Source organism: Girardinichthys multiradiatus, chromosome Y (genome assembly GCF_021462225.1).
Source record: "Girardinichthys multiradiatus isolate DD_20200921_A chromosome Y, DD_fGirMul_XY1, whole genome shotgun sequence".
Lineage (NCBI taxonomy): Eukaryota > Metazoa > Chordata > Actinopteri > Cyprinodontiformes > Goodeidae > Girardinichthys > Girardinichthys multiradiatus.
This window is the reverse complement of record NC_061818.1, coordinates 17,348,977-17,373,687: the sequence shown is the minus strand read 5'-3', so window position 1 is coordinate 17,373,687 and position 24,711 is coordinate 17,348,977. Positions and strand designations below refer to the sequence as shown.

At 39.8% G+C, this 24,711-nt stretch overlaps 1 protein-coding gene across 2 annotated transcripts in view; it reads left to right on the top strand.

The window, feature by feature from the left end:
• Positions 1 to 7,310: 7,310 nt before the first annotated feature.
• Positions 7,311 to 24,711, top strand: part of LOC124864273 (carnitine O-palmitoyltransferase 1, liver isoform-like) — a 29,162-nt gene continuing 11,761 nt past the window's right edge. For both annotated transcript variants that reach the window (XM_047358991.1, XM_047358990.1), the window contains exons 1-10: positions 7,311 to 7,413; positions 11,956 to 12,098; positions 19,027 to 19,166; positions 20,458 to 20,635; positions 20,825 to 20,926; positions 22,074 to 22,211; positions 23,027 to 23,104; positions 23,198 to 23,305; positions 23,600 to 23,687; positions 23,865 to 24,060. In XM_047358991.1, the coding sequence (XP_047214947.1) occupies positions 7,311 to 7,413; positions 11,956 to 12,098; positions 19,027 to 19,166; positions 20,458 to 20,635; positions 20,825 to 20,926; positions 22,074 to 22,211; positions 23,027 to 23,104; positions 23,198 to 23,305; positions 23,600 to 23,687; positions 23,865 to 24,060 (1,274 nt within the window). The remainder of the gene's footprint in view (positions 7,414 to 11,955; positions 12,099 to 19,026; positions 19,167 to 20,457; positions 20,636 to 20,824; positions 20,927 to 22,073; positions 22,212 to 23,026; positions 23,105 to 23,197; positions 23,306 to 23,599; positions 23,688 to 23,864; positions 24,061 to 24,711) is intronic.

The window sequence follows — 24,711 nt, the reverse complement described above, 5'->3', positions numbered from 1 at the left end:
CAGGTGTGTCTGTCTTTATAGAAACTCTACACTCATGCTGCCTGGGAAGGAAAAATGAAGCCAAACTGAAGAATGAAATGTGCTATTTATGTTTTTTACAGTCTCCTACCTTTTATTGTGTATGTAGGTGTTATTTTGTTGATGTATTTACCACACATATATGAGGGTGGAACTAATTATCTGAATGTCAAAAAATAGTAATTACTGCACCAGATTTTGATTCATATATTTATTGATGTTTTTACTTTTAATATTAATTTATTTGCTATGCTTTGTTTGAAAGTGGAGTATTTTTTTTCCTGAACAGGAAATCTACTTTAGGTGTAAATATCCCTGCACCAATGTTTGTCTTTTCTTTTCCTTTCTTTAACACTGAGTAAATTTATGCTAAAACATGCTGCTCCACTGCCCATTTAAGTATCTCCTGTTTAGTTTGGAACTTATTTACTGTCAAATGTGTTTGTCATCAAAACTGTTCACCTTCCCGAAGCTAAACCAAAAGTACAATCTGACATTCAAAGAGGACATATTTGTGTTTCTTAAAGGAGTTTCAGTAACAGGCTGATAATTATCGAGACTGTTCATTCTAGCAGGCATTTGCTGTGTTTGATTTTTATCAGCACCTAAGACAAACAAATCAAGATGTGACGTTACTGGAATGTTTTAAGATTACTTTTTATTTTTTCTTTCTGCCTATATTTCCATTACATTTAGGAAATTTTGTTCAGGTGTGGAACATGCTCCAAAGTAGATCACAACATAAAGAAAAACATATTCAAAGCTATGCATGATGTCCACAGAGAAAGCCATTTATTTTCTTTTATCTGGTCTTGTTTCCAAGTAAAAAATGTTGAATCAGTAAAACAGCTTGGTAACTACTACAAGGATCTGATTATACATTGGTTGCTACAGGTCTCACAACAAAGAGAAAAACATTTTCACAACTATGCATGGTATCCACAGATACAGACATTTATTCTCTTTCATATGGTCTCGCCTCAAGGTTAAAAAAGTTCATACTATAGAAAAGCTGGGTAACTATCACCAGGATTGCCACTGAATTCATTTTTAAAATAGCTAGCTGTGCTTTGTGTTTAAAGCTAATTGTTAGCATGTTTTTATCCTTAGCATAACAGAGGATATGGCAGACATTATTCCCTTTGAATGTGAGTGAGTTGTCGCTCATTTGGATGCAAACATTAAAACTTAAAGGCAAACGAAACCCTTTCAGAATGTCTGTTACAATGGATGCACCATAGACTCAGGTAAGGCTGTTTGGTTTTAAAGCAGCTTTGAGGGGACTATAAATTCTCGCAGTAAGGATGACTTTTCAACCGATGCTTGGTTTTGATGTTACAAATACGGCAGAGATGTTTTTTTTTATTTTCTGGTGAGTGCATGAACATTTGACACCTATAAGGACCCTGCAGCTCAAGGCCGTGTCTAAATGGCATTGGTCAAGTAGTTTTCAAGTGACAGATTAACTTATCTGTTTTAAAACACAAGCTTAGAATGTAATTCAGAGGCATTCTCTTTCTAAAGGAACATACCCAATTAAGTCTAGAAATTAGCAAATCAATGACCGAACCTATTTACCTTATATCTTGAACATCTTTCCATTCCTTCTCTTTGTATTTCCATGCCCACTTTTCTCTTAAATGCACATATCTTACCCTCTTATATAATCACCCTTCTTGTATACATTTTCTACACTGTATACTTTGATGCAGATGCTGTATACATTTGTATACACTGTGTGCCTGTCTATCTCCATTGTATGCCATTCATAGCTATGTAGCATTCACTGTTTTATTGACTCTGTAGTCACCATACAGCTCTTCTTCTCATCATTATTACTCATTATTCTTCTTCTGCAGTTATAAAAGTACAAATACAATATCTGCTTATGCCCTTCCACCCTCACTCTGACTTAAAATTCCATCCACCCCCCTTGCTTCTGTTTCACGACCCCCACTCCCCCACAACAATTCACATAGTAGAGAAAAAGACTTTTTCACTCTAAAAGAATTCATGAACAAAGGGAGTCAAAGAAGGAGCAGGTGTGACGGGGGTCAAGAGAGGGGCTCATGGTGATGATGACGACAAAGAGAAATGTCTGTAGTACAATTACTCAAAAGGAAAAGTGCACTATAATGACTATGATTATTATTGCCTGTGAGAAATGCTGTTCAATAAACAACAATGGAAATGTATGTAGGCGTTTTGAGTTTTGTTTTGTTGAATAATACCTACGTTTTTAAGAAATCTCCTTCCTAGTGGCCAACCAGGTGAAGCAACCTGGTCCTATATGAAAAGACATTGCTCCCAAACCTAATAACGGCTTGTGCCACCCTTGGTCACGCCAAGTCATTTCAATCAGATATACAGTACAGACCAAAGGTTTGGACACACCTTCTCATTCAAAGAGTTGTCTTTATTATCATGACTATGAATATTGTAGCTTCACACTGAAGGCATCAAAACTATGAATTAACACGTGGAATTATATACTGAACAGAAAAGTGTGAAACAACTGAAAATATGTCTTATATTCTAGGTTCTTGAAAGTAGCCACCTTTTGCTTTGATTACTGCTCCGCACACTCTTGGCATTTTGTTGATGAGCTTCAAGAGGTCGTCACCTGAAATGGTTTTCCAACAGTCTTGAAGGAGTTCGCAAAGATGCTTAGCGCTTGTTGGCCCTTTTGCCTTCACTCTGTGGTCCAGCTCACCCCAAACCATCTCGATTGGGTTCAGGTCCGGTGACTGTGGAGGCCAGGTCATCTGGCGCAGCACCCCATCACTCTCCTTCTTGGTCAAATAGCCCTTACACAGCCTGGAGGTGTCTTTGGGGTCATTGTCCTGTTAAAAAATAAATGATGGTCCAACTAAACGCAAACCGGATGGAATAGCATCCTGCTGCAAGATGCTGAGGTAGCCATGCTGGTTCAGTATGCCTTCAATTTTGAATCCCCAACAGTGTCACCAGCAAAGCACCCCCACACCATCACACCTCCTCCTCCATGCTTCATGGTGGGAACCATCCGTTCAGCTCTTCTGCGCCACACAAAGACACGGTAGTTGGAACCAAAGATCTCAAACTTGGACTCATCTGACCGAAGCACAGATTTCCACTGGTCTAATGTCCATTCTTTGTGTTCTTTAGCCCAAACAAGTCTCTTCTGCTTGTTGCCTGTCCTCAGCAGTGGTGTCCTAGCAGCTATTTTACCATGAACGCCTGATTCACAGAGTCTCCTCTGTGTGGCATCGACCTGTTCTCTAATCTGAGCTGCTGTTAACCTGCGATTTCTGAGGCTGATGACTCGGATGAACTTATCGTCCGCAGCAGAGGTGACTCTTGGTCTCCTTTCCTGGGGCGGCCCTCATGTGAGCCAGTTTCTTTGTAGCGCTTGATGGTTTTTGCGACTGCACTTGGGGACACTTTCAAAGTTTTCCCAATTGTTTGGACTGACTGACCTTCATTTCTTAAAGTAATGATGGCCACTCGTTTTTCTTTACTTAGCTGCTTTTTTCTTGCCATAATACAAATTCTAACAGTCTATTCAGGAGGACTATCAGCTGTGTACTGTATCCACCTCCTGCACAACACAACTGATGGTCCCAACCCCATTTATAAGGCTTCAAATCCCACTTATTAAACCTGACAGGGCACACCTGTGAAGTGAAAACCATTTCAGGTGACTACCTCTTGAAGCTCATCAACAGAATGCCAATAATGTGCGGAGCAGTAATCAAAGCAAAAGGTGGCTACTTTGAAGAACCTAGAATATAAGACATATTTTCAGTTGTTTCACACTTTTTTGTTCAGTATATAATTCCACATGTGTTAATTCATAGTTTTGATGCCTTCAGTGTGAAGCTACAAAATTAATAGTCATGATAATAAAGACAACTCTATGAATGAGAAGGTGTGTCCAAATGTTTGGTCTGTACTATATGTGAGGACCTGGACTGGGCCACTTCAAACCTCCTTTTTTAGAGCCATTTTGAAGTGTATTTGCTGGTGTGCTTCAGCTCATTGTCCGGTCTAATAACCAAAATATCATTTTGTAAGAGTTTAAGCTCATGAACCAATGAGTGGGTATTCTCGTTCAGGAAGAAAGCAGGATGCATGGTTCCATCAATTATAACAAGTTGTCTTGGTCCTGTAGAAGCAAAGCTGCCCCAGAACCCCATCCTACTGTCATGTGTTCGTACGATGTACATTTTCTGAAATGCTTTGCTAGTTTTAAATCAGATAAAACGGAACACACTCTTTTCAAAAAGTCCAACTTTGATTTCGTCAGTCCACAGAATATTTTCCAAAAAGTCTTGGGAATCTTCGAGATGTTTTTAGACAAACACAAGACAGTCTTTTTTGACAAACAATTTTTGCAAATTTTGATTTTGTTGAATCATGAATACTGAGCTTAGCTGGTACTAGTGAAGCTTGCAGGGCTTTAGATGTTATGCTGGATTATTTTGTGATGTCCTAAATGACTGGTTGATGCACCCTCAGAGAATTCTGGTAGGCTCACCACTCACAGAAACGTTCACCACTATGAACCTGATATCTATTACAGACCGATAGATGTCAATGTGTTTCTCATCTGTTCTTAAATGTCTTTAGATAGAGGCACGGTGTAATGCTTTCTTAGATCTTCTAGCCTGCTTCATGTTGTCAGACTGGTTCTTTACAAATTATTTCTTGATTCTACAGGTCAGGTTGCAATCATGAGTTCAGCTCATGATTTAACATTGGCGGAAAATATATTTTCACACATGGCAAGGTTGGCTTGGAAAGCCCTTTTCCCTTAGTAAATGAAATCAACATTTGAAAACCACATTCTGTATTTACTCAGGTTGTCTTTGTTCATTTAAATTTGATCCATTCTGTTAAACAGCGCAGGATCACCGGAGGGACAAGAGCAACACAAAGAACAAAGACACACTGATACCTAATTGAAGTGTAGACTACAATAGCTTGCTGATCTGTGGAAGGAAGCCAGAACACCTATGCATGCATGGGAAGAACATGCAAAGTCCATGCAGAAACGTCCCAGGCCAAGATTTGAACCTAGGACCTTCTTACCGAAGGGCAATATTCCTAACAAGTGTACCACCATGCAGCTGGTTATCTTCATTTTAGTAAAATGAGTTTAATTGTCTGAAACAATTAGAGTTAAGCTCAAAGTTATTCATACTCCTGACAGATTATAGTTTAGAGTAATCTTTGAAATTTACCAACATTTTTCTTCTGAATGGATGTAAAATTACTACTCTGTAGTGGCCCAGCCAGAGTCCTAACTTGAGTGTGACAAAGAATCTGTAGTGGTAGGTAAAGATTAGGATGATGGCAAGGAGGCCTTTCTAAAGACCTAGGCGTTCATCACCAAAGATACATTCTCAAAACAACAATGACAACATATTAAAAAAAAACTGGTTAGCAAATGTAATATGGGTTTGATTGCTGTAATACCAATAAAGTATAAAGTAAGCATAATCTTTGACATGTAATTTCTTTCAATGTAAAAACAATACTTTGTTGATGCACTTTTTGCATTCTTTTGCTTGAAAGATGCCTGTAAAATTTGCTATCAGAAACAAAGTTTATGGGTAAATGAAAATAATTTTGAACCTAAAGCTCAAAGAAAATACATAATATGTAAGTGGCTACATACTTTTTAGCACAGGTTATAACCCCTTCTTAGACTGTTTACAAGTACAAAGTGAAACTCTTACATTATATAGAATTATTACACACAGAGTAAAATATTTCAAGCATTTATTATTTTTATTTTATTTTGATGAGTATGGATTTAACCATCTTTTGATATCTTTGGCAGCCTGGGCCCATCATCTCCATGCAGCTTGTCAGCAGAAGAAAGCATGAAGTGCTCTAAAATGTCCTATTAGATGGGTGTGTTGACTGTGGACTTCAGAAAACACAGTTGACCAGCGCCAGCAAATGACATGGCACCCTAAATCATTACTGATTGTAAAAACTTCACACTGAACTTCAAGCAGTGTGGATTCTGTGCCTCTCCACTCTTGTTACAGACTCTGAGACTTGAGTTTCCCAATAAAATACAGATTTTACTTTCATCGGAAAAGAGGACTTTTGACCACTGAGTCCTTTTCTCCTCAGCCCAGGTAAATGCTTGTAGCCCATGTGTAGGATTCATTTCTGTTCCTACCACACCTTTTTCTTCCAATCAACTTTTCATAAGTATGCTTAGATACATCACTCTCTGAACAACCAGCTTCTTGAGCAATGGCCTTTCAGGCTTACTCTCCTAACATAGGCTTTCAGTGACTGCCTTCTGAACATCTGTCCAGTCAGCATTCTTCTCCATGGTTGTGTAGCCTTCTGGCCCAGACTGAGCGACCATTCAGATCCTCAGGAAAATGCAGGTGTTTGGAATTCATTGGCTAAGGATGTGTTTAATATTTTACTTTTTAGGAAAGAGTCTTAATTCTGAGACATTCAATTTGGGGGTTTCATTATTTGTAAGCCATTATCATCAACATTCCAAGAAATAACGGCTTGAAATAGTTCACTCTGTGCGGAATGAATCAATAGAAAACATGAATTTCACTTTCTGAAGTGATTGAGAAAACGTTGAACTTTTTCATGATATTCTAATTTTCTGAGATGTACTTGTATGCGTGTGCTCATTGTGATGGTAAAAAATAACATCCCTGAGCTTTCTGCAAACCTTTCAGAATTTCCAGACAGTTGTTCAAGATTGGATTCGTTAGACCAACAGGTTCTCACTGAAGATTGTTCAGAATGTTTTCTTCTGAAGGAAATGTTTCTGTCTTTCTTCAGTCCAGGCACGTCGGGACTAAAAGGGACTGTTGTCAGTTGTAAAACACAATCAAAACTGACCAGAAATCCATGCAGCTCCTTTAATGTTGTTGTGTTTTGGCAGCCTGATATTTTAACAGGAGTGTGTAGACTTTTTATATCCACTGCATGTATTGCGCTGTAAAATTAGCAAAAATGTTATCTTAAGGCACTTTACAATGTAAACGGGTCAAGTTGATATCTAGCTGAATAAATTCCCATTCGTTCCATATTTTCTACAAATTAATGCCTTTCATTCTAAAACAATCAAATCCAACCATCACATAATGGTTGAATTGGTATTTCTTCTTATTTTTTTTTTATTTTTATTATGTTTGTTATTTCCTATTTACTGCCGGGACATTTCGTGTGTGTCATGGATCAAAAAGGGGTGTGTTTCTTCCAAAAAGGAAGAAAGTGAATGAATGTTGCTTTCTGTCCATTGGCTGAGAAATGTTTCTATGGGAACGCTCACGTGTAATGAGCCCGTGAAGGGAGGGGCGCAGACAAACGTTTTCTTCATATGTTTCCAACTGTCAGGATCCACTGAAAAAGACCTCGCAGGTAATTTTATGTTTGTTTTATCTTCTCTCGTTGAAACCATTGATGCTTTTTACTCAATCGTGTATCTCTCCAGGCATTATTTCTTTTAGTTTATTGTCAGGTATTGTTCGTCGCCGCGGGATGGATCTCTGTGTGTTGAATAACACTTTTACTACGCTACTACTATGTTACCGAGACAGACGGGTATTCTTGCTTTACTATAGATATTTTCCGTGAATTGTTTTCGTTTCGATTTTATGGAATCTCGGTTCCTGCTCCATATATGATGTCAGCTGGAGATGGGTCTGTGAATATCTGTCTCCTGGTGAAAACAATCCGATTTATTATCTTCGAAGTACGCGCTTGTTTGAATCTAAAGGGAGGTGTTGAAGTTAAGCAAGTCTTCTTGTGGCAGTTGCTCGCCGTCGGTCAGTATAAACATAGAAGCAAACAGCTTCTATGTTTATATGTAGGGCATTTTTAAAATTACAATCCTGGTCAATACGTTTTAGAACGAAGTGATGAGTCGCACTGAAGGACAGGGCGAGTTATAGAAGTGCTTTTTGAATATTAACAACCCTAGTTTAGCCGTCTGTATGGCACAGCTTAAATACATCGTCTATTCATTTCCTAGCATTACTAAAAACAACGACGCTCAAAACTATCCGCACTGGCAGCACGCGAGTTCCCTCCCACCCCTTCATGGCCGCGCGCCAAGCTCGTCCTACCTTATTTTGTGCTCTAGCCTGTAAAACTAGTTGGGCGTCATGGCTTTAATATTTACGCGTAAATATTACTAAGTTGTAGCCTAGTTACACCACTTAATTCATGTTGATGTAGCGACGTTATTCTGACTGTCTTTTGCACTTTCATTCCTTTGCTCAGTTCATTTATAGATTCTCATTAAAGCTGTTTTCCTCCTCATTCAGAGACGTTACAACCACACACGTTTTTATTATATTAGGGGTTTATGTGGTTGGCAAACCAAAAATGAAAGGATAACTATACAATGTTTTCAAAACATTTCACAAATTAAATTATGAAAAGTTTGGCTAGGCTTAGTATTAAGCTATCTTCTGATACCAGAAATAAAATCCAGTCCAACAAATAAATTTAAAAGCCACCCTAGTTGACTCCCCCTGTGTGAAGGTGCCACATTGTTCTATGAACGCCTGAGGTTTCTTAGAGAGCAATAGTGGATGAACAGCATCATGAAGACTTGACACTGGAATACAAAGTGTTAGGAATAACCTTTATTAATATGACTCATAGCTGTTTTTCCCATTTATACTATAGTGAAATAAAATATAAGTTCTAATGTTTCCCTTTTGTTACAATAGGATAAGAAGGCTCATAGACATACAGTACAAGAATAAATGGCCCAAGGTTTGTCATAAATGACCTGAAGCTGGGGCACTAGGGTAGATAGTGGAGCAGCTGGTATAACTGCTTTGATTAGAAACCTACAGCACACTTAGATTAAGGATGAACTCCCGCTACTACACAATTTAACAGATAGACACCACGATGGTGACACATAGTCTACTGATAATCACTGAGGGAGAGAACATCCATTGCATTGGAGAACCAGATATAAAACTACATGTGACCTTCTATCGAGGCTCTTCGTCATCCTCTAACAGACGGCGATGGTCCAAGACGGGAGCCTCAGCGCTGATCTCTGTAATCATTCCTCTGCCTTAATTTAGATTAAAGGAGCTAAAAAGTTAGAAACTGGTTGAGAGTCTTTAATTTAAGAGTCTTTAAAAAGAGTGTAACCGTTATCAGGGTTCCAAAGGACCAGTAGGGCTCCAAGGCATCTGACCGCCAACAGGGGGCGGTAGAGCGAATAAAAGTATATAACAAATGTGAAAAAGACAGGGCTAACTAAAATATCACTTAAGGAGTGCATTAATCAAAAAAACAGCCAAGCCTTTATGGAAGATTGTTCTCTGTCGTCACGTGTGTCCTATGTTGAGGCTCCCAGGTGCACACTATAGGGTAATGCAGGCACTACATTATCTGATTGTGCCAAGACGTTTTTAGAGTAGTTGTCCTAGCCCAGAAGTGTAGAATATCCTTTCATGCAGCAAAGTCAACAAATTAAAGCGTCCTAGATTTTGTAGTCCATGATATGAACATCAGGGAAGCCTAATAGAAGTCACACTGGGTTCAAGTCCAGATGAACAGAAGGATGTCAGACAGTTTCTCCACAATACTAGACCACAGGTCTGTTAAGGAACATTAATGAACAAATAGAATCATGGAGAAAAAGGAGCATTGCTCCCAATCTTTGGGAAACTAATGGGACACTGCTCAGTCCACTTCAAACATACCAAGACATGGCTGTCCACCTAAACCAGGGGTACCCAAAAGTGTGGCCCAGGGGCCATTTGTAGCTCCTGGAATACCTTCTTGGAGACTCCAACCACACTGGATGCACTGAATTGTACCGAAACATGACCCTCAAGCAAATGCAGGGACACTTTTTGGAATTTCTTTAGGATGACATTTTTACTTCTTAAATGTAAATTGTTAGGTAAAACACAAAATATTTTCTTAGCCATGTTTTTTATTTCATTTTAATGTCATAGTAAGTAGGAAGAGAGACGTCCAGTATGGGAAGACACACTTGGGCACACCTGTTCATTAAAATCTATAAGACTAAATATGGCAGGACCATTTTTTTGGGGGGGCACTAGTGACCTTTGTTTCTGTTGTTTTTTCAAAAGTAGGCAGACAGGAAGTGGGGTGGAGAGAGGGGGCAGACATGCAGCACAGGCCTACACCACACGCTGCTCACAGCAAGGATTTTTGAAAACGTTCTAGATTTTGTTGCTGGAGATACGCAAAAAATGTTTTCTAGACCAACATTATAGAAAACGTTCGAATCGTCGAATTATTGTTGTTCTTTTCTTATTTGTTCTTTTCTACTTTGCTTCATTAAAATCCATGTTTATTTTATTGTTGAGCAGGTAAAACAAATTCATAATAAAATTGCTTTGCGTTTTTAATTGAAAAAACAAAAACTATGGCCCTTGAATACTTTCAGCTTGGCGATTTTGGCACATGGTACAAAAGGTTTGGATACCAATAACCTAACTAACAGGCTGGGTAATTTATCAGAGAAGCAACCATGAAGGCTATGGCAACTCTTGAGGAACTACAAAGATCCACGGCTCAGGTGGGAGAATCGGTCACATCCACTTGTGTGGGGTAGGAACTAATACTTCACATAACCCTGGACACACCGTCCCAGTGGTGACAGCATCATGCTGTGGGGATGCTTTTATTAAGCAGGAACAGGAAGCCTGAATCAGGCTGAAAGCATCTTCAGAGATAAGTTACAGAACTGCAATGTTTAGCCTTACTTTCAAATGTCTTGCCTTTACCAGGTTTAAAAAGTCAGTCAGTCATTTTCTATACGGCTTCTTCCATAGTGGGTCGCAGGGAAGCTGGTGCCTATCTCCAGCAGTCTATGGGCAGGAGGCCCATACACCCTGGACAGGTTGTCAGCTCATGGCAGGGCAACACAAACAACCATGCACACACTCATTCACACAACTAAGGGCAATTTAGAGAGACCCATTAACCTAACAGGCATGTCTTTGGACTGTGGGAAGATGCCAGAGTCCCCAGAGAGAACCCACGCATGCACGGGGAGAACATGCAAACTCCATGCAGAAAGACCCCTGGCTGGGAGTCAAACCCAGGACCTTCTTGCTGCAAGGCAACAGTGCTACCAACTGCGCCACTACATCCCAGGGTTTAAAAAGTGATAAAAATAAAGAGATATATAAGATTGTTGTGGTTTTGCCCTTTTAACCTAAATCATGGTTGGTTAATTTAAGAGCGAGTTAATGTTTAAGTTAGGAAAATAGTTCTGTGGTCAAATCTTCCTGATAACATCTGCATTTCTGTGTCAGTAGCCAAAGCCTGAGCACTTTGGACAGTGAACCTGGGCACACTTTGCCTCCTACACTCACATACCCACAGTTCAGTGACTGTGATGCGTGGGAGCTGGGTGGCAGCCAGTCACATGGCTGAATACAGCTCTTCTTGCCTGGCCTCAGTTTAGGTGAGAAATGCAGGCACTATAATGTGCTCTGCAGGACACTGTGGAAACATAATTGTAAATAATTGTAGGATGTCGTGAGAGGAGTTTTGTGTTGACATTCTTATAATACGATGTTTTAAACACATGGTTCAATACTAATACAGTCATAGTTGCTCAGCTACTTACTAGACACATGATAATTAACTGTCAGAATATTCAGCGATGAATAATTCTTAATAAACTGCGTATAATAAACCACAGGGATCTAGGAGCAGAACACACTCCTGTTGTTGGTACTGCGTGGATAAAAACAACATTCCTTCCACATACTGAATAACCCATGTTGTCACGTTGATTTGCACACTGAAATGCCTCCTGGCTTAGAAATAACTTTTAAAGAAGGTTCCTAACATAAAACTAGCACTTTGTCTATTTTGTATGTTAATCAGCCATTTACTAAAACAAAGCATAATGTTAATGCTTCACTGTTTTCTTGTATTTGGTAGCAATGGCGGAGGCTCATCAGGCAGTAGCATTCCAGTTCACAATCACACCAGAGGGTATTGATCTGCAGCTGTCCTATCAGGCCCTGAACCAGATCTACCTGTCCGGAGTCCGATCCTGGAAGAAGCGAGTCAGCCGCATGAAGGTGAGCATTAAAGGGCATTGTGTTTGCACGTCCTTATTAGGCCATATTGTTGTGAATTAAATTTCTCCTAAATGTCTTTTAGTTTGGCTCCACTGGATTTCTAGATGAACTATTTCTATGCTTGAAGTTGGGACAACATATAAAAAAGCAAAACATTGTTCTATATATTAGACAACAGACATGAGATGCATTCCAGTATTACGTTATATCAATGTTTTAAGTTATGGTATCATAACTAATATCTTAACTAACATTTTATCTCATACTGTTGCTATGGTTCAAGTTCATTTTAAAGAGAATTGAAAGAATGTGACCAAAGTTTCCTTTGGTTGCATGAAGTGTAGAGAAACAGCACTGGAAATTCCCACCGGTTGCTGCACACTATCTGTCAGCTGGCTGAGAAAAGGCTTCTCACTTTTCCCTTGCGTACAAATATGACAGTTGTTGGAAATGTTCCTAGGTGCAAAAAATCAATAGAGTTGTTTTAAACCTGAACACAGGCGCAAAATTCTGGGTTTTGCCACAGAACTTTACTGAAACAAAGCAGTAATATTAGGACTCCCATCTATCACCAAAGTCTGCTATATGGGAACAGCATGGTTCCTCGTTCAGCTGCAGCAACGATGGAGAAAGAAATGTTGACCGAAGCAGCACTTCTAGTCAACGCTGTTCAAACATGAAGTACATAGCTCGCGATACACTGAACTGGTATGGTGGAAAATCAACTAAACAGCAAAAGCGTCTGTCTATGTTATTCAGCGAATGCTACATGCCGTGGAAGTGTTCAGCAGCAGACCACACAGCGGCATTATGTTGATCGTTCTACAGTGTAAAAGTCCCACTGGATTGTCCTTATACAGAAAAACCAACATTGGTTAGTTTGAAGGGGTTTCATTGTTCTATAAGAATTTTATTAACTAACTGAATCAAAGTAAATCTCTAGTCAGTTCTATACTGGACACTTTTTACACTCTAGAACATATTGATGAAATCAAATTATTCTTTTTTTCCCTTTTGAACAAAGTTTGTTTTGTTACGTTGAATAAAATATGCCAAAAAGTTACACACAAACATCAATGTAGCTTTACAATTTCCTCTAATATATTTTTTCCTTTCTACAATTCAAGAAGTTAATGAAGTTCATTTCCCCAATTTTTCTCCTTTACTACTGATATCCATTCTTTGTTTTATTCACTGTTATTTTCCTTGCTACAGAATTTTTAGCAGCTGCCAACAAGACATGAATCAAATACAGGTCACTGGAAGCAGTGGTTTAGTCTTTTTGTTCCAGACAAACATCATATATCAACCTAAAACACACCACATTGTTAACTGTTCTACAATTTAATATAATCAGAATAGCTGAATCAGTGGACACTCCAAGAAGCGGTGGAAGCCTCACTCTGTCCAACAATAAATAGAAGGTAATTCTCTTCTGCTTTTGTTTTATCTTCGAGGTAATAACAAATGTAAATTCACTCCAATGACATGAGCTGGATCTATTCAGTTGTGTTGTGCAAATGTTGAGCCACATTTCCACTGATATGGGAATCTGGGCTACATTTTCCCACGTTGTTTTAATGCAACTTGTTGATATGATTATAGACATAAATTAATAAGAGCTTTTTGTAGTTTTAATTTACTCTTAGATTTAAAAACATCAATCAGATAGGTATTTTGGCCTGTATTGTGTCCTCTTGATAAGATTCATGCTACTGCTATAGTGTAACTCCATTAATACTCTAAATTTTGTCTGATTTATTCATATAGCGCCCAGTCACCGTCTTCTTAAGGCATTTACAAAACAAAAAGATCTGTTTTATTTTATAGAAACTCAAAGTCAGTTACATTACAGTTGATCTTAGTTATTAAAAAAGCAGTCAAGCTCAGTTTATTTGGCCATATTCTATGACATTTATATTTTCTATTAAGTTGTGTTATTTTATTACTTCATAGAATTGTTTTAGAGGGAATCACATTACCACGTTTTAGGAAGCTCAAGGGGAAAAAAACTACCTAATTGAAATATTACATTTAAAATACTGTGAAAGAATAACTCTGCACAAGTTTTTTTTTTACAATCCCACATGCGAATTACATTACTTTATACTCCAACAGGTAAATTAAGACTTGAACACATGCATACAAAAACAGCCCTTGCCTCCCAACTAAATATACATCACACTGACGGTCTTTTCACTGAATGTGTATTTGAGCCACACAGCAGCAAAGTTTTAAAAACACAGATTATTTTATAGTCAAAAACAGCCTGACAAACCTTTAAGTGACGTATCATCCAACAACTATTTATATTATCAGAACCCATTCTTTTCTCAAAGCAAGGTCCAACATAACTTTCCCAGTTTATGACAGATTTTGAAAATACTAGGTGTTCACACTAACCGGCTGGTTTTTATTTTATCAGTGAAAGACTAAAGATCACACTTTTACCAGCTGCTCCTGCTGAGGGATCACAGCCTGCAGGATTTATCAGACCAACTAAAGACAACTGCACACATCAAACACTTGAGAGGGAGGCATTTTGAAGAAATAAACGTAGCAGTTGGTGGCAATAACAGAAGATGTTCTTAGGCTATATTTCTGTACCATTCCCCCATAAACTCAGTGGAATGCAATTAAAAATACAATATACTAAGTTTAACCCACAAGTGAATATGATTTGGATAGTGTTGGCTGTATTCTTTATGTCATGTTGAGAGTTTGGGTTCACAGTTTACAGTACCTGACTGGTTCCAGATCTGCCTCAAAACTGTGACTGAGGTCAGGTTGGTTCCCCTCACACACGTGCAGACTCCAGTCTTCACCCCATGTCTCTCTTCCTGCCGACTGACTACAACTAGTGTCGACTGATGCAGACTTTTCCTGACAGGGAATCGAAGCTAAAGTCTGGCAGGAAATTGTGTAATGTGACCTCACCTTTAGCCAGAGTAGCTATCCTCATGCTTAGGTGTTAGACATGGCTGCAGTTATTTGTAGCTTCCACTGTTAAATAGCAACACATAAAAAAATCAACTGCTAACAAATACATAAATATTTTTGATATTAAGGCTCAATCTTTCTAAAATCTCATTTACCTGCAGTTTTAATAAGTATTTTCCTAATATACTTTGCTGCATCATGCTGAACTAGATCAAAGTGTACCATATTTTTGTTTTCTTTTTACGAAAGTCCTAGAGCATGACTTGCTGTTATAAAAAGAACAACTTTATAATGTTCATTTTAGGAATATTTCACTCGAAATTAAATTGGAAACACGGGTTTATGATGGTATTGAACTCCATAGAGTTTAGAGAAAACAAGCCCTCTAACAAGACATGATGAAAGAAACAGTTTAGTAAAACAGTTGTAACTTATTGTGAGACTGAACTTTAGTAAAGATTTATACCTTTACCTGAATAAGTACAAATGCTCTTGTTCCTAAGATGTAATCACGACTTGTTACTGCCTGCATGGGTGTGTCAAATGTTACGCTGGTGTTCAGGAATGTGGTTTGTGACCAGCAGGAAAAGCAATACAGAAGACTCCAATACGTTTACAATTATAAATATGTAGAAGTCATAAAATACAGCAGTTAGGTACTTTACCTGTTATGCAATAGAATACTGTGTGGTTAGTTGTAAAGCCGTATTATAATGTTAAACAGCTTTGCATGCAGGGTAGTCTGACATTCATTCGAAGTACACTGAGACATGAACACCTCTTCAACCACCTAACAAACCCCGCCTCAGGACATGGTGTCGCCCAGAGAGTGTTGTGTTTGTGGTTGGTTTTCTTCTTGCCTACTACAGTAATAATTGCAAAATTATGTACTTTCATCTGTCCACATTTTTCACATCATATCCACAAACTTCGAGGAATTAAACTGGGGTTTTATGGGATCGACCCGCACAAAGTAGCACACAGCAGTGAAATGACAGGAAAATGACATATGGTTTTCTCAAATACGGAATACTTTGTAGAAACCATCTTTCAGAATCAGTATTACCTTTATTTCCAAATTTGTACAGACAAACAAGGAATTTGACTCCGCTACACTTCACTCTCAGTGAGAATTTGAATTTTTTGTGTATATACCAATGGAAATAAAGAACATCTTTTTAAATGTACAGTGGCTTGTAAAAGTATTCATATCCCTGGAACGTGTCCTCATATTGTCACATTACAACCAACAACATGAATATATTTTATAAAAGCATCATATTCGACATTGGGGATGGTGTGTCCAGAGTGATGTGCAGTGTTAGTTCTCCGCCACACATAACGTTTTGCATTTTGGCTAAAAAGTTTGATTTTGGTCTCATCTGACCAAAGCACCTTCTTCCACATGTTTGCTGTGTCCCCATCATGGCTTCTGGCAAACTGCAAATGGGACGTCTTATGGTTTTCTTTTAACAATGACTTTCTACTTGCCACTCTTCCATAAAGACCACATTTGTGCAGTGCACGACTTATAGTTGTCCTGTGGAAGAGATTCCCCCACCTGAGCTGTGGATCTCTGCAGTTCGTCCAGAGTCACCATGGGTCTCTTGGCTGCATCTCTGATCAGTGCTCTCCTTGTTCGTGCTGTAAGATTAGGTGGACGGCCTTATGTTGGTAGCTTTACAGTTGTGCCATACTCTTCCCATTTCTGGATGATGGATTGAACAGTGCTCAGTGAGATGTTCAAAGCTTGGGAAATCTTTTTATGGCCTAAGCCTGCTTTAAACGTCTCCACAACTGTAACGCTAACCTGTCTGGTGTGTTCCTTGGATCATGATGCTGTTTGTTCCCCAATATTCTCTTAACCAACCTCTGAGGCCGTCACAGAGCAGCTGTATGGACCTATTTATTCATTAGCAATCATCAGGTAACTTCTGAAGGCAGTTGGTTGCACTCAGAGTAAAGGGGGCTGAATACCTTTGCACACCGCACTTTTCAGTTTTTTATTTGTAAAAAATCATGTAAAATTTTCTTTCCACTTCTCAACTGTATGCCACTTTGTGTTGGTCTTTCACATAAAATTCCAATAAAAATATATTTATCTTTGTGGTTGTGATGTGACAATATGTGGAAAGGTTCAAGGGGTATGAATACTTTTACAAGACATTGTTCATATATACACAATTGACTTTACAATAGAATATACCGTGAGATTAGTCCAAGTATAGAGAGGGTCCTGCATTGAGAGAAGGTCAGCCCTGATTATTCTCTCTGCAGACCTGATTGTTGCAGTCTGGACCTGTCCTGTTTTGTGGATTAACCAAACCACACTGAGATGGATGAAGACAGGACAGACTGAATTATCTCTAAAAATCCACCATCATCTCCACAGTCTTGAGTGGATTCCAGGTGGTTCTGACCATACCAGTGTACGAGCCGATCCACCTCGTGTCTCTATGCAGACTGATCACTGCCCTGGATCAGTCCAATAACCGTGGTGTCATCTGCAAACTTCAGGAGTTTCACAGACGGGTCCGCTGAGGTGCAGTCATCTGTGTAGAGGGAGAAGAAGAGGGGGGAGAGGACACAACCCCGGGGGACGCCGGTGCTGATAGTTCTTCTGTGGGAAAATATGCTTGCCAGCCTCACCTGCTGGTGCTGGTCCTTCAGGAAGCTGGTGATCCACTGACAAGTGGAAGCTGGGACTTTGAGCTGGATGAGCTTCTGATGGAGAATGTCTGGGTGTGTGGTGAAGTCCACAAACAGGATCCTGGCGTACATCCCTGGGTGGTTGAGTTGCTGCAGGATGGAGTGTAGTCCCAAGTTGACTGCATCATCTGCCGACCTGTTTGCCCAGTAGGCAAACTGCAGAGGGTCCAGCAGGGGACCTGTGATGTTCTACAGGTGCTTCAACACCAGTAGTTCATAGCATTTCATGACCACAGACGTCAGGGCGACAGGCCTGTAGTCATTTAACCCTGTGATGTTTGGTTTCTTGGGTACTGGGATGATGATGAAGTTGCAAAATGGTTCAGACAGATTTGAAGTAGAGATGCTGTGAAAACCAATTCTGCAGTTTTCTTTGGAAATAATCCTAGCTGAGAAGCCAGGTGAGAACTATAAAAATAACTGATCTAATTCATCAAATGTTAAGGAAAGATGCCTCATTTTTTTCTTTTTCCCCTTTATTATTGCAACCATCGGGTCAACTGGAGAAAATATTTTTGAACCACAGTTTTGATGATGATGATAATTTTATGAAAATACTTTAAAGAAACCATACATCTACTATAAGTTAAAAAACAAAATATGAAAACAGCATACAGATAGATTAAAGACAGCACCAAAAATAATAAAAACGTAGGTTGACACAACACAGTTATCATACATGTACAATATGCATTAGTCCAAATCGGTGGGGGGGTCGGTGAGGGAGCAGGGGAGGCTACTGTTATGGTTTGTGAGATATAGGACCCCAGAATGCAGACGAGCAGGCAGCGTGATGTAAGTGAAAAAAGGTTTAATAACAAAAACTCACTCTCAACAGGAGGCAGGAACAAAACAACAAACGGGCAGGTGAGACACGCATGGCATGAGCAAAAAACAAGAGATGATATGAGAAATGTTTCCGCACCGAATGACAGAAAAGGTGTGTATTTATGGAGTGAAAACCAGGTGGAGCAAGAAGACAGATTAACTTGGACAGGTGAACCGAATAAACTTAATTGACAGACAGAACAAAACGTGGCTGCGGCAAAAACAGAGACTAATATACAAACAAAACCAAACTTGACAAAACATGAACAAGACTAAAACATGACCAGAAAAATAATAAACAGAACCATGATTCAAAACTTGAGCAGTGAAAAACATATAAAACATATATAAGTAAATATTTATGTGGATTTAGTGCAGTCTTGTTAGCATTCCAAAAGGAAAGAAACAGAGTTCTACATCCTGCAATTGTTTTCTTCTTCTGTCGTTACAGAACAGAGTGATAAAGGGAGTCTATCCTGCTAGCCTTTCCTCATGGCTCTTTGTTGCCATAGGGATCCTGGCTACCATGTATATGCAGTCAGATCCCAGCATGGGGCTCATCGCAAAGATACAGCAGCATCTTCCATTAAGGTAAATGGATCCTTGATGTGTTGGTTTTACAAACTTCGTACTGCCATCACACAAAGGAAGCAGTATTTAGTGTTTATGTAGAAATATATACTGTAAAGGAGACACATTGGATTTCCTATATACAAACAAATGCAGTCTTCATCAATCAGTCAATCAAAACTTTTTTTTTAAATGCTTTAACATATACAGCAAGCAAAGTGCTGCACAGGTAAATAGGAAATACATGAGAAATATTTGCGAAAATATAATTGCTCCTTGTGAAGGGACAGAAGTGGAACTTATTGGACCTTTTGCATCATGTTACACCTGCTAACAATGCATTTCAGAAAAAGACAAAAAACATCACACCAACATGGTGGTGGTCGTGTGATACTCTGAGGCTGCTTTGCCTCTTTATCATCTTTCAAACTTGCTGTAAACTAAAGACTTAACGGAATCGTGAAGTCTGCTGCTGAAGGGTGATTTCTAGCCATCAGTTTGTGAGCTGAAATGCTTGTGAGTTATTCCTCCACAGTGATGTAAAAAACTGATTGGCAGTTATTGCAGATCTTTCATGACAGTTGCAGCCAAGTGTTGTACCCTAGTTAGTAGGGTTAAAGGTGAATCAGGTATTTACATACATTGTTCTAAAACAAACAAATCAAAAGTAATTTTGTAAGGGGGCAATTACTTTTCTACTTTTTTTGCAACAGATTCAACTCAGGTGCAAAAGATGCCCAAATCATTTAGAGTGAAAGCTGCTCAGACTGGATAGTAAGGCAGACTCTGAAAGCCCATATCATCTCAATTATGGCAATTATGGCAAGCAGCTTGGCTTACAACTGTTTTTTTATGCTGTTATTAAATATACTCTTTTATCACCCAACCTTATCTTGAACCCATATTTGGACAGCAGACACAGACAGATTTACTTCATCTCTGAACAGTCAAAACAAGCTGCTAGATGCTCCACTCGAAGATAGATTGGATGTCTGGATTTACACCAATAACATGCATACAGCTTCAGAATATTTATGAGAGGTCTCAGCATTATGAGTTGAAGAAACATTCCTTCTTTCTGCATGCCAAAAACATGCATGTAGATTTTTCAACATGTTTTTCAAGATAATGAGAGTTGACTATGTATTTTAACCAGCAAGGTGCTATTGTTCCTTGCTGGTCTTATTCCATCACAGATCAATTCTAACAGATGTGATATGTTTTAATTACATTTTATTTGGTTTGTCTGGAGGTGTTTAAGAATATGCTTTGAGTTTCCTTTGTAATCGTTGTTTTCTATCTTTCTGTTTAGTCTCCATGTTTTACTCAGCATTCAGGGTCAAACCATGTTGTCAGCCCTGGTCTTCAGCACTCTGCTGTGGCTCTCCCTCATCCTCGCCCTCCGCTTCTGCCTAAAGCTGCTGCTCTCCTATCACCACTGGATGTTCGAGCAGCATGGGAGAGTTTCCAACACCACCAAAGTCTGGGTGGTGAGAAATGTTGCTTCTTAGTGTCACACCTGTGGCCACTCTTATAAGGATTCTCTGCTCATTTTCTCTGTGCTCATCAGCGATTCTAATTTATTAATAAATCAGTGACAGAGTGGATTTTTATTTAAAATCTCTTAATCTGTTAAGTTTTTTTAAAGTGACACATCCGTGATTCTCTGTTCCTCTCAGACTCTGATGAGGTTATTTTCAAGAAATAAGCCTTTGCTCTACAGCTACCAAACCTCCCTTCCTCACCTTCCTGTTCCTGCCATACAGGACACACTGAACAGGGTAATTCTTCTTCATTATGTATAAAACCTACTGTGCCTGTCAAAAGCTTTTGTACCCTCTTAAATGTTTCTAGTATCACATATTTGTGAACTGGAAAATAAACAGCTTTCAAAGTTTTTTCACATAGAGAAATCTGAAAGTGTGTGCCGTGCATTTATGTTCTTCCCAAACTGCATTTGCTGCAGTCGTAGCTGCAAGACTTTTGAGGGGTGTTTCTACTAGCCTTTCACATCCACAGACTGAAACGTCTCGCATTCTTCTTTGAAAACAGCTCAAGCTCGGTCAGATTAGATGGAGAGTGTTTATGAACAGGAACTTCCAAGTCATGCCACAAATATATAGTTGGATTTAGCTCTGGCTGTTTATTAAGGGTCACTGTCCTGCTGGAAGGTGAACCTCCACCCCAATCTCATGTTTTTTGTAGCCTCTCCCAGGTTTCATTCCAGGATTGCCTTGTGTTTAGCTCCATTTATCTTCCCATCCACACTGTGTCATTGGGTGACAGCATAATGATGTTGCCACCATGTTCCCCATTTAAATGGCACTTTTGCATGTTTGCTGTGTTTCTTACATACAAACATTATTTCTTATGGCTTTTTTCCAACAATGGTTTTCTTCTTGTCATTCTTCCATAAAAGACCACACAGCTTTCTGTTCTGTCACTTGAGCTGTGGATCACTGCAGCTCCTCCAGAGTCTCTTTGCAGCTTCTCTGATTAATGCTCTCTCGTCCGGGCCTACGAGTTTCACTGAACGACCGTTTTCTTTGTAGGTTTGTAGTTGTTATATACTCTTTCCATTGCCAAGTCTTCGTGATGCTGTTGGTCCACTACTGTTCTCTAACAAACCTCTGAGGCCTTTACTGTGCAGCGGGATCACGTTTACCAATCAGATGACTTATGAAGACAATTTGTTGCCTCTGATTTAGTTTCGGAGTATCAGAGCAAAGAGGAATGACTACTAATGCACGCCACACTTTTCATATTTTTATTTTTAAAATATTTTGAAGATGTATCATCTTCCTTCCACTTTTTGTTTGTCTACCACATAAAATCAAATAAAAATGTGAAAAAGTTGAGCCAACACACAGACACCACTGGATTACCCTGTCTTTGCTTTCCTACTCTGACTGGCTGTCCATCTCTCAGTATCTGGAGTCAGTGCACCCTCTGCTGTCGGATTCAGAATTTCAGCTGAAGACAAACTTGGCCAAAGGCTTTGAGTTGTCCCTGGGACACCGGCTCCAGCGCTACCTCAAACTTAAAGCTCTGTGGGCCACCAACTATGTAAGTGGATTCATTCACATATTAAACAAGAAAATGCCAACACTGTAGTGTGCTAAAAATTACTAGTCTTACTTCACATATTGGCCCCTTTTTACACGTTAAAGTGTGTGTGTGTGTGTGTGTGTGTGTGTGTGAGTGAGACATTTGTAGTACTGTTCCTGTTCTCACTGAATCATAGCCTTTTTTTTGCACTGATTCCAATTTAAACTTTTTTTTTTCATTCATATTTCAATTTGTATGTATAAAAATGGGTTGCACGGTGGCGCAGTTGGTAGCACTGTTGCCTTGCAGCAAGAAGGTCCTGGGTTCAATTCTTAGCCTGGGGTCTTTCTGCATGGAGTTTGCATGTTCTCCCCGTGCATGCGTGGGTTCTCACCGGGTACTCCAACTTCCTCCCACAGTCCAAAGACATGCCTGTTAGGTTAATTGGTCACTCTAAATTGCCCTTAGGTGTATGAATGAGTGCATGGTTGTTTGTGTGTTGCCCTGCGATGGACTGGCGACCTGTCCAGGGCGTACCCTGCCTCTCGCCCATAGACTGCTGGAGATAGGCACCAGCTCCCCCGTGACCCACTATGGAATAAGCGGTAGAAAATGACTGACTGTATAAAAATGTTCTGAATTGATCTGGTATAACTAATAAATAATAAATCACTATGTAGCATTGTATAGAACACACCTGAAGTACATTGGAAGTATTAGTTGGATAAGTTATCAGTAACTGATGTTACACATGAAGTAACTTGTCTTGTTTTATTCTGTGACATTTAGAATGAAAATGAGAAAAGCTAACAGATGTTTTGTTTGGGTTCCAGGTAAGCGACTGGTGGGAGGAATATGTCTACTTGAGAAGTCGAGGGCCGATAATGGTCAACAGCAATTACTATGGCATGGTAAGACGCTCATGCATCACCACCTGTGTGGGTATGTGTGTATAATATACATAAATGTGTTATATATATACCGTGCCTGTCTGTTCTCTCCAGGACTTTCTGTATGTGACGCCAACATCAGTGCAGGCAGCCCGAGCAGGAAACACCATCACTGCTCTCATGCTCTACCGACGCAAAATAAACCGAGAGGAGCTCACACCGGTGAGAACACACACTTTGCTGCAGGAAATGGGTTATTTTTGGATTTCATGTGAAGCTTTGGGAAGTCAGATTTAGATCCGATTTCTGCGTTTCCAACTAGGCGGCCACCGGTTGGGGGTGATAATGGGCTGGTGACCAGCCAATTTCTAGTTCACTTAAACCTTTTAAAATGTACAATTTTATTTGTAAACTCACTCTTTTTGAGGGCTTTAGAAAGTGTTGCTAAAGGAAAAGAAGCAAGGCAAACGTAGAGATTTATGAATAATAAAGCATGTTTGTGTGATTCTGTTTCAGAGTCGTGTTCCAGGTACTGTGATCCCTCTGTGTGCAGCTCAGTGTGAAAGGATGTTCAACACAATTCGAACACCAGGAGTTGAGACTGGTAACAAACACACAGACACACACAGATGCACAGATGAAACTATGCATGCTGAGCCTTCCCTTCTACCTTCATTGAAACCTTGCAGTGCTGATTTAAATGAGAAAACATAAAGAATATGCACATGGTCTAACTGAGACAACAGAAAAAAGCCATGAGTAATTTTCCTGTCCTTTACAGATGAGCTCAGGCACTGGCAGGACAGTGAGTTTGTGGCGATATACCATAAGGGACGATATTTCCGATTGTGGGTGTACCGGGCGGGTCGGCTGCTCTCTCCCAGAGAGATCGAATATCAGATCCAGAGAATCCTGGACGACCCTTCACCACCGTTTCCTGGAGAGGAAAAACTGGGAGCTCTAACTGCAGGAGAACGGTACCTTTTGAATGAAGAGATTACAAGACAACACCCTGTGTGCTTCTACACCCACAGAGACATACATAATAACAGCTTTTTTTACAGAAACGTGCACGGGACTTATGAATGCAAGATGTAATTAGTGATAAATGTGGCTTGAACATTTGTGTATCTGTTAACACCTGAATCTTAACACGTGCGGGTCTGAGTGTGAGCGTGCTTGTGTATACAAGGTTTTCCATAAAAATATGCAATAGCGAGTGTGAGGAACCACAGACCCGCCCCCTGGACCTGGGACAGATACAGAGGAGATCCGAGGCATAGACATCCAAAGGCCCCCCAGAGCACAGGAACCCCAGGAGAACCACCGCCAGGACTATCGCTAGGGGAGAGTCCCAGGAGCCACAGTGCATAAGTCCCCGCGAGCTGCTGTGACGAGCCAACAGGCCATCACAGCAACCGTCTATGCCAGAGTAGATCAAGCCATGGACCCAGAGACAGGAGCGTCAGGCAGAGGCCCGACAGAGCACAGGGGTCCAGGGCCCAGCAAGCGGCCACCGGACGTAAGCCAGGACACACCAAAGCACCCAGCCTCGGATACCGAGAACCACGAGTACACCAGTGGGCAGAGACAGCAACCACCGACAGGGAGTGTGGCGGGGAGGAATC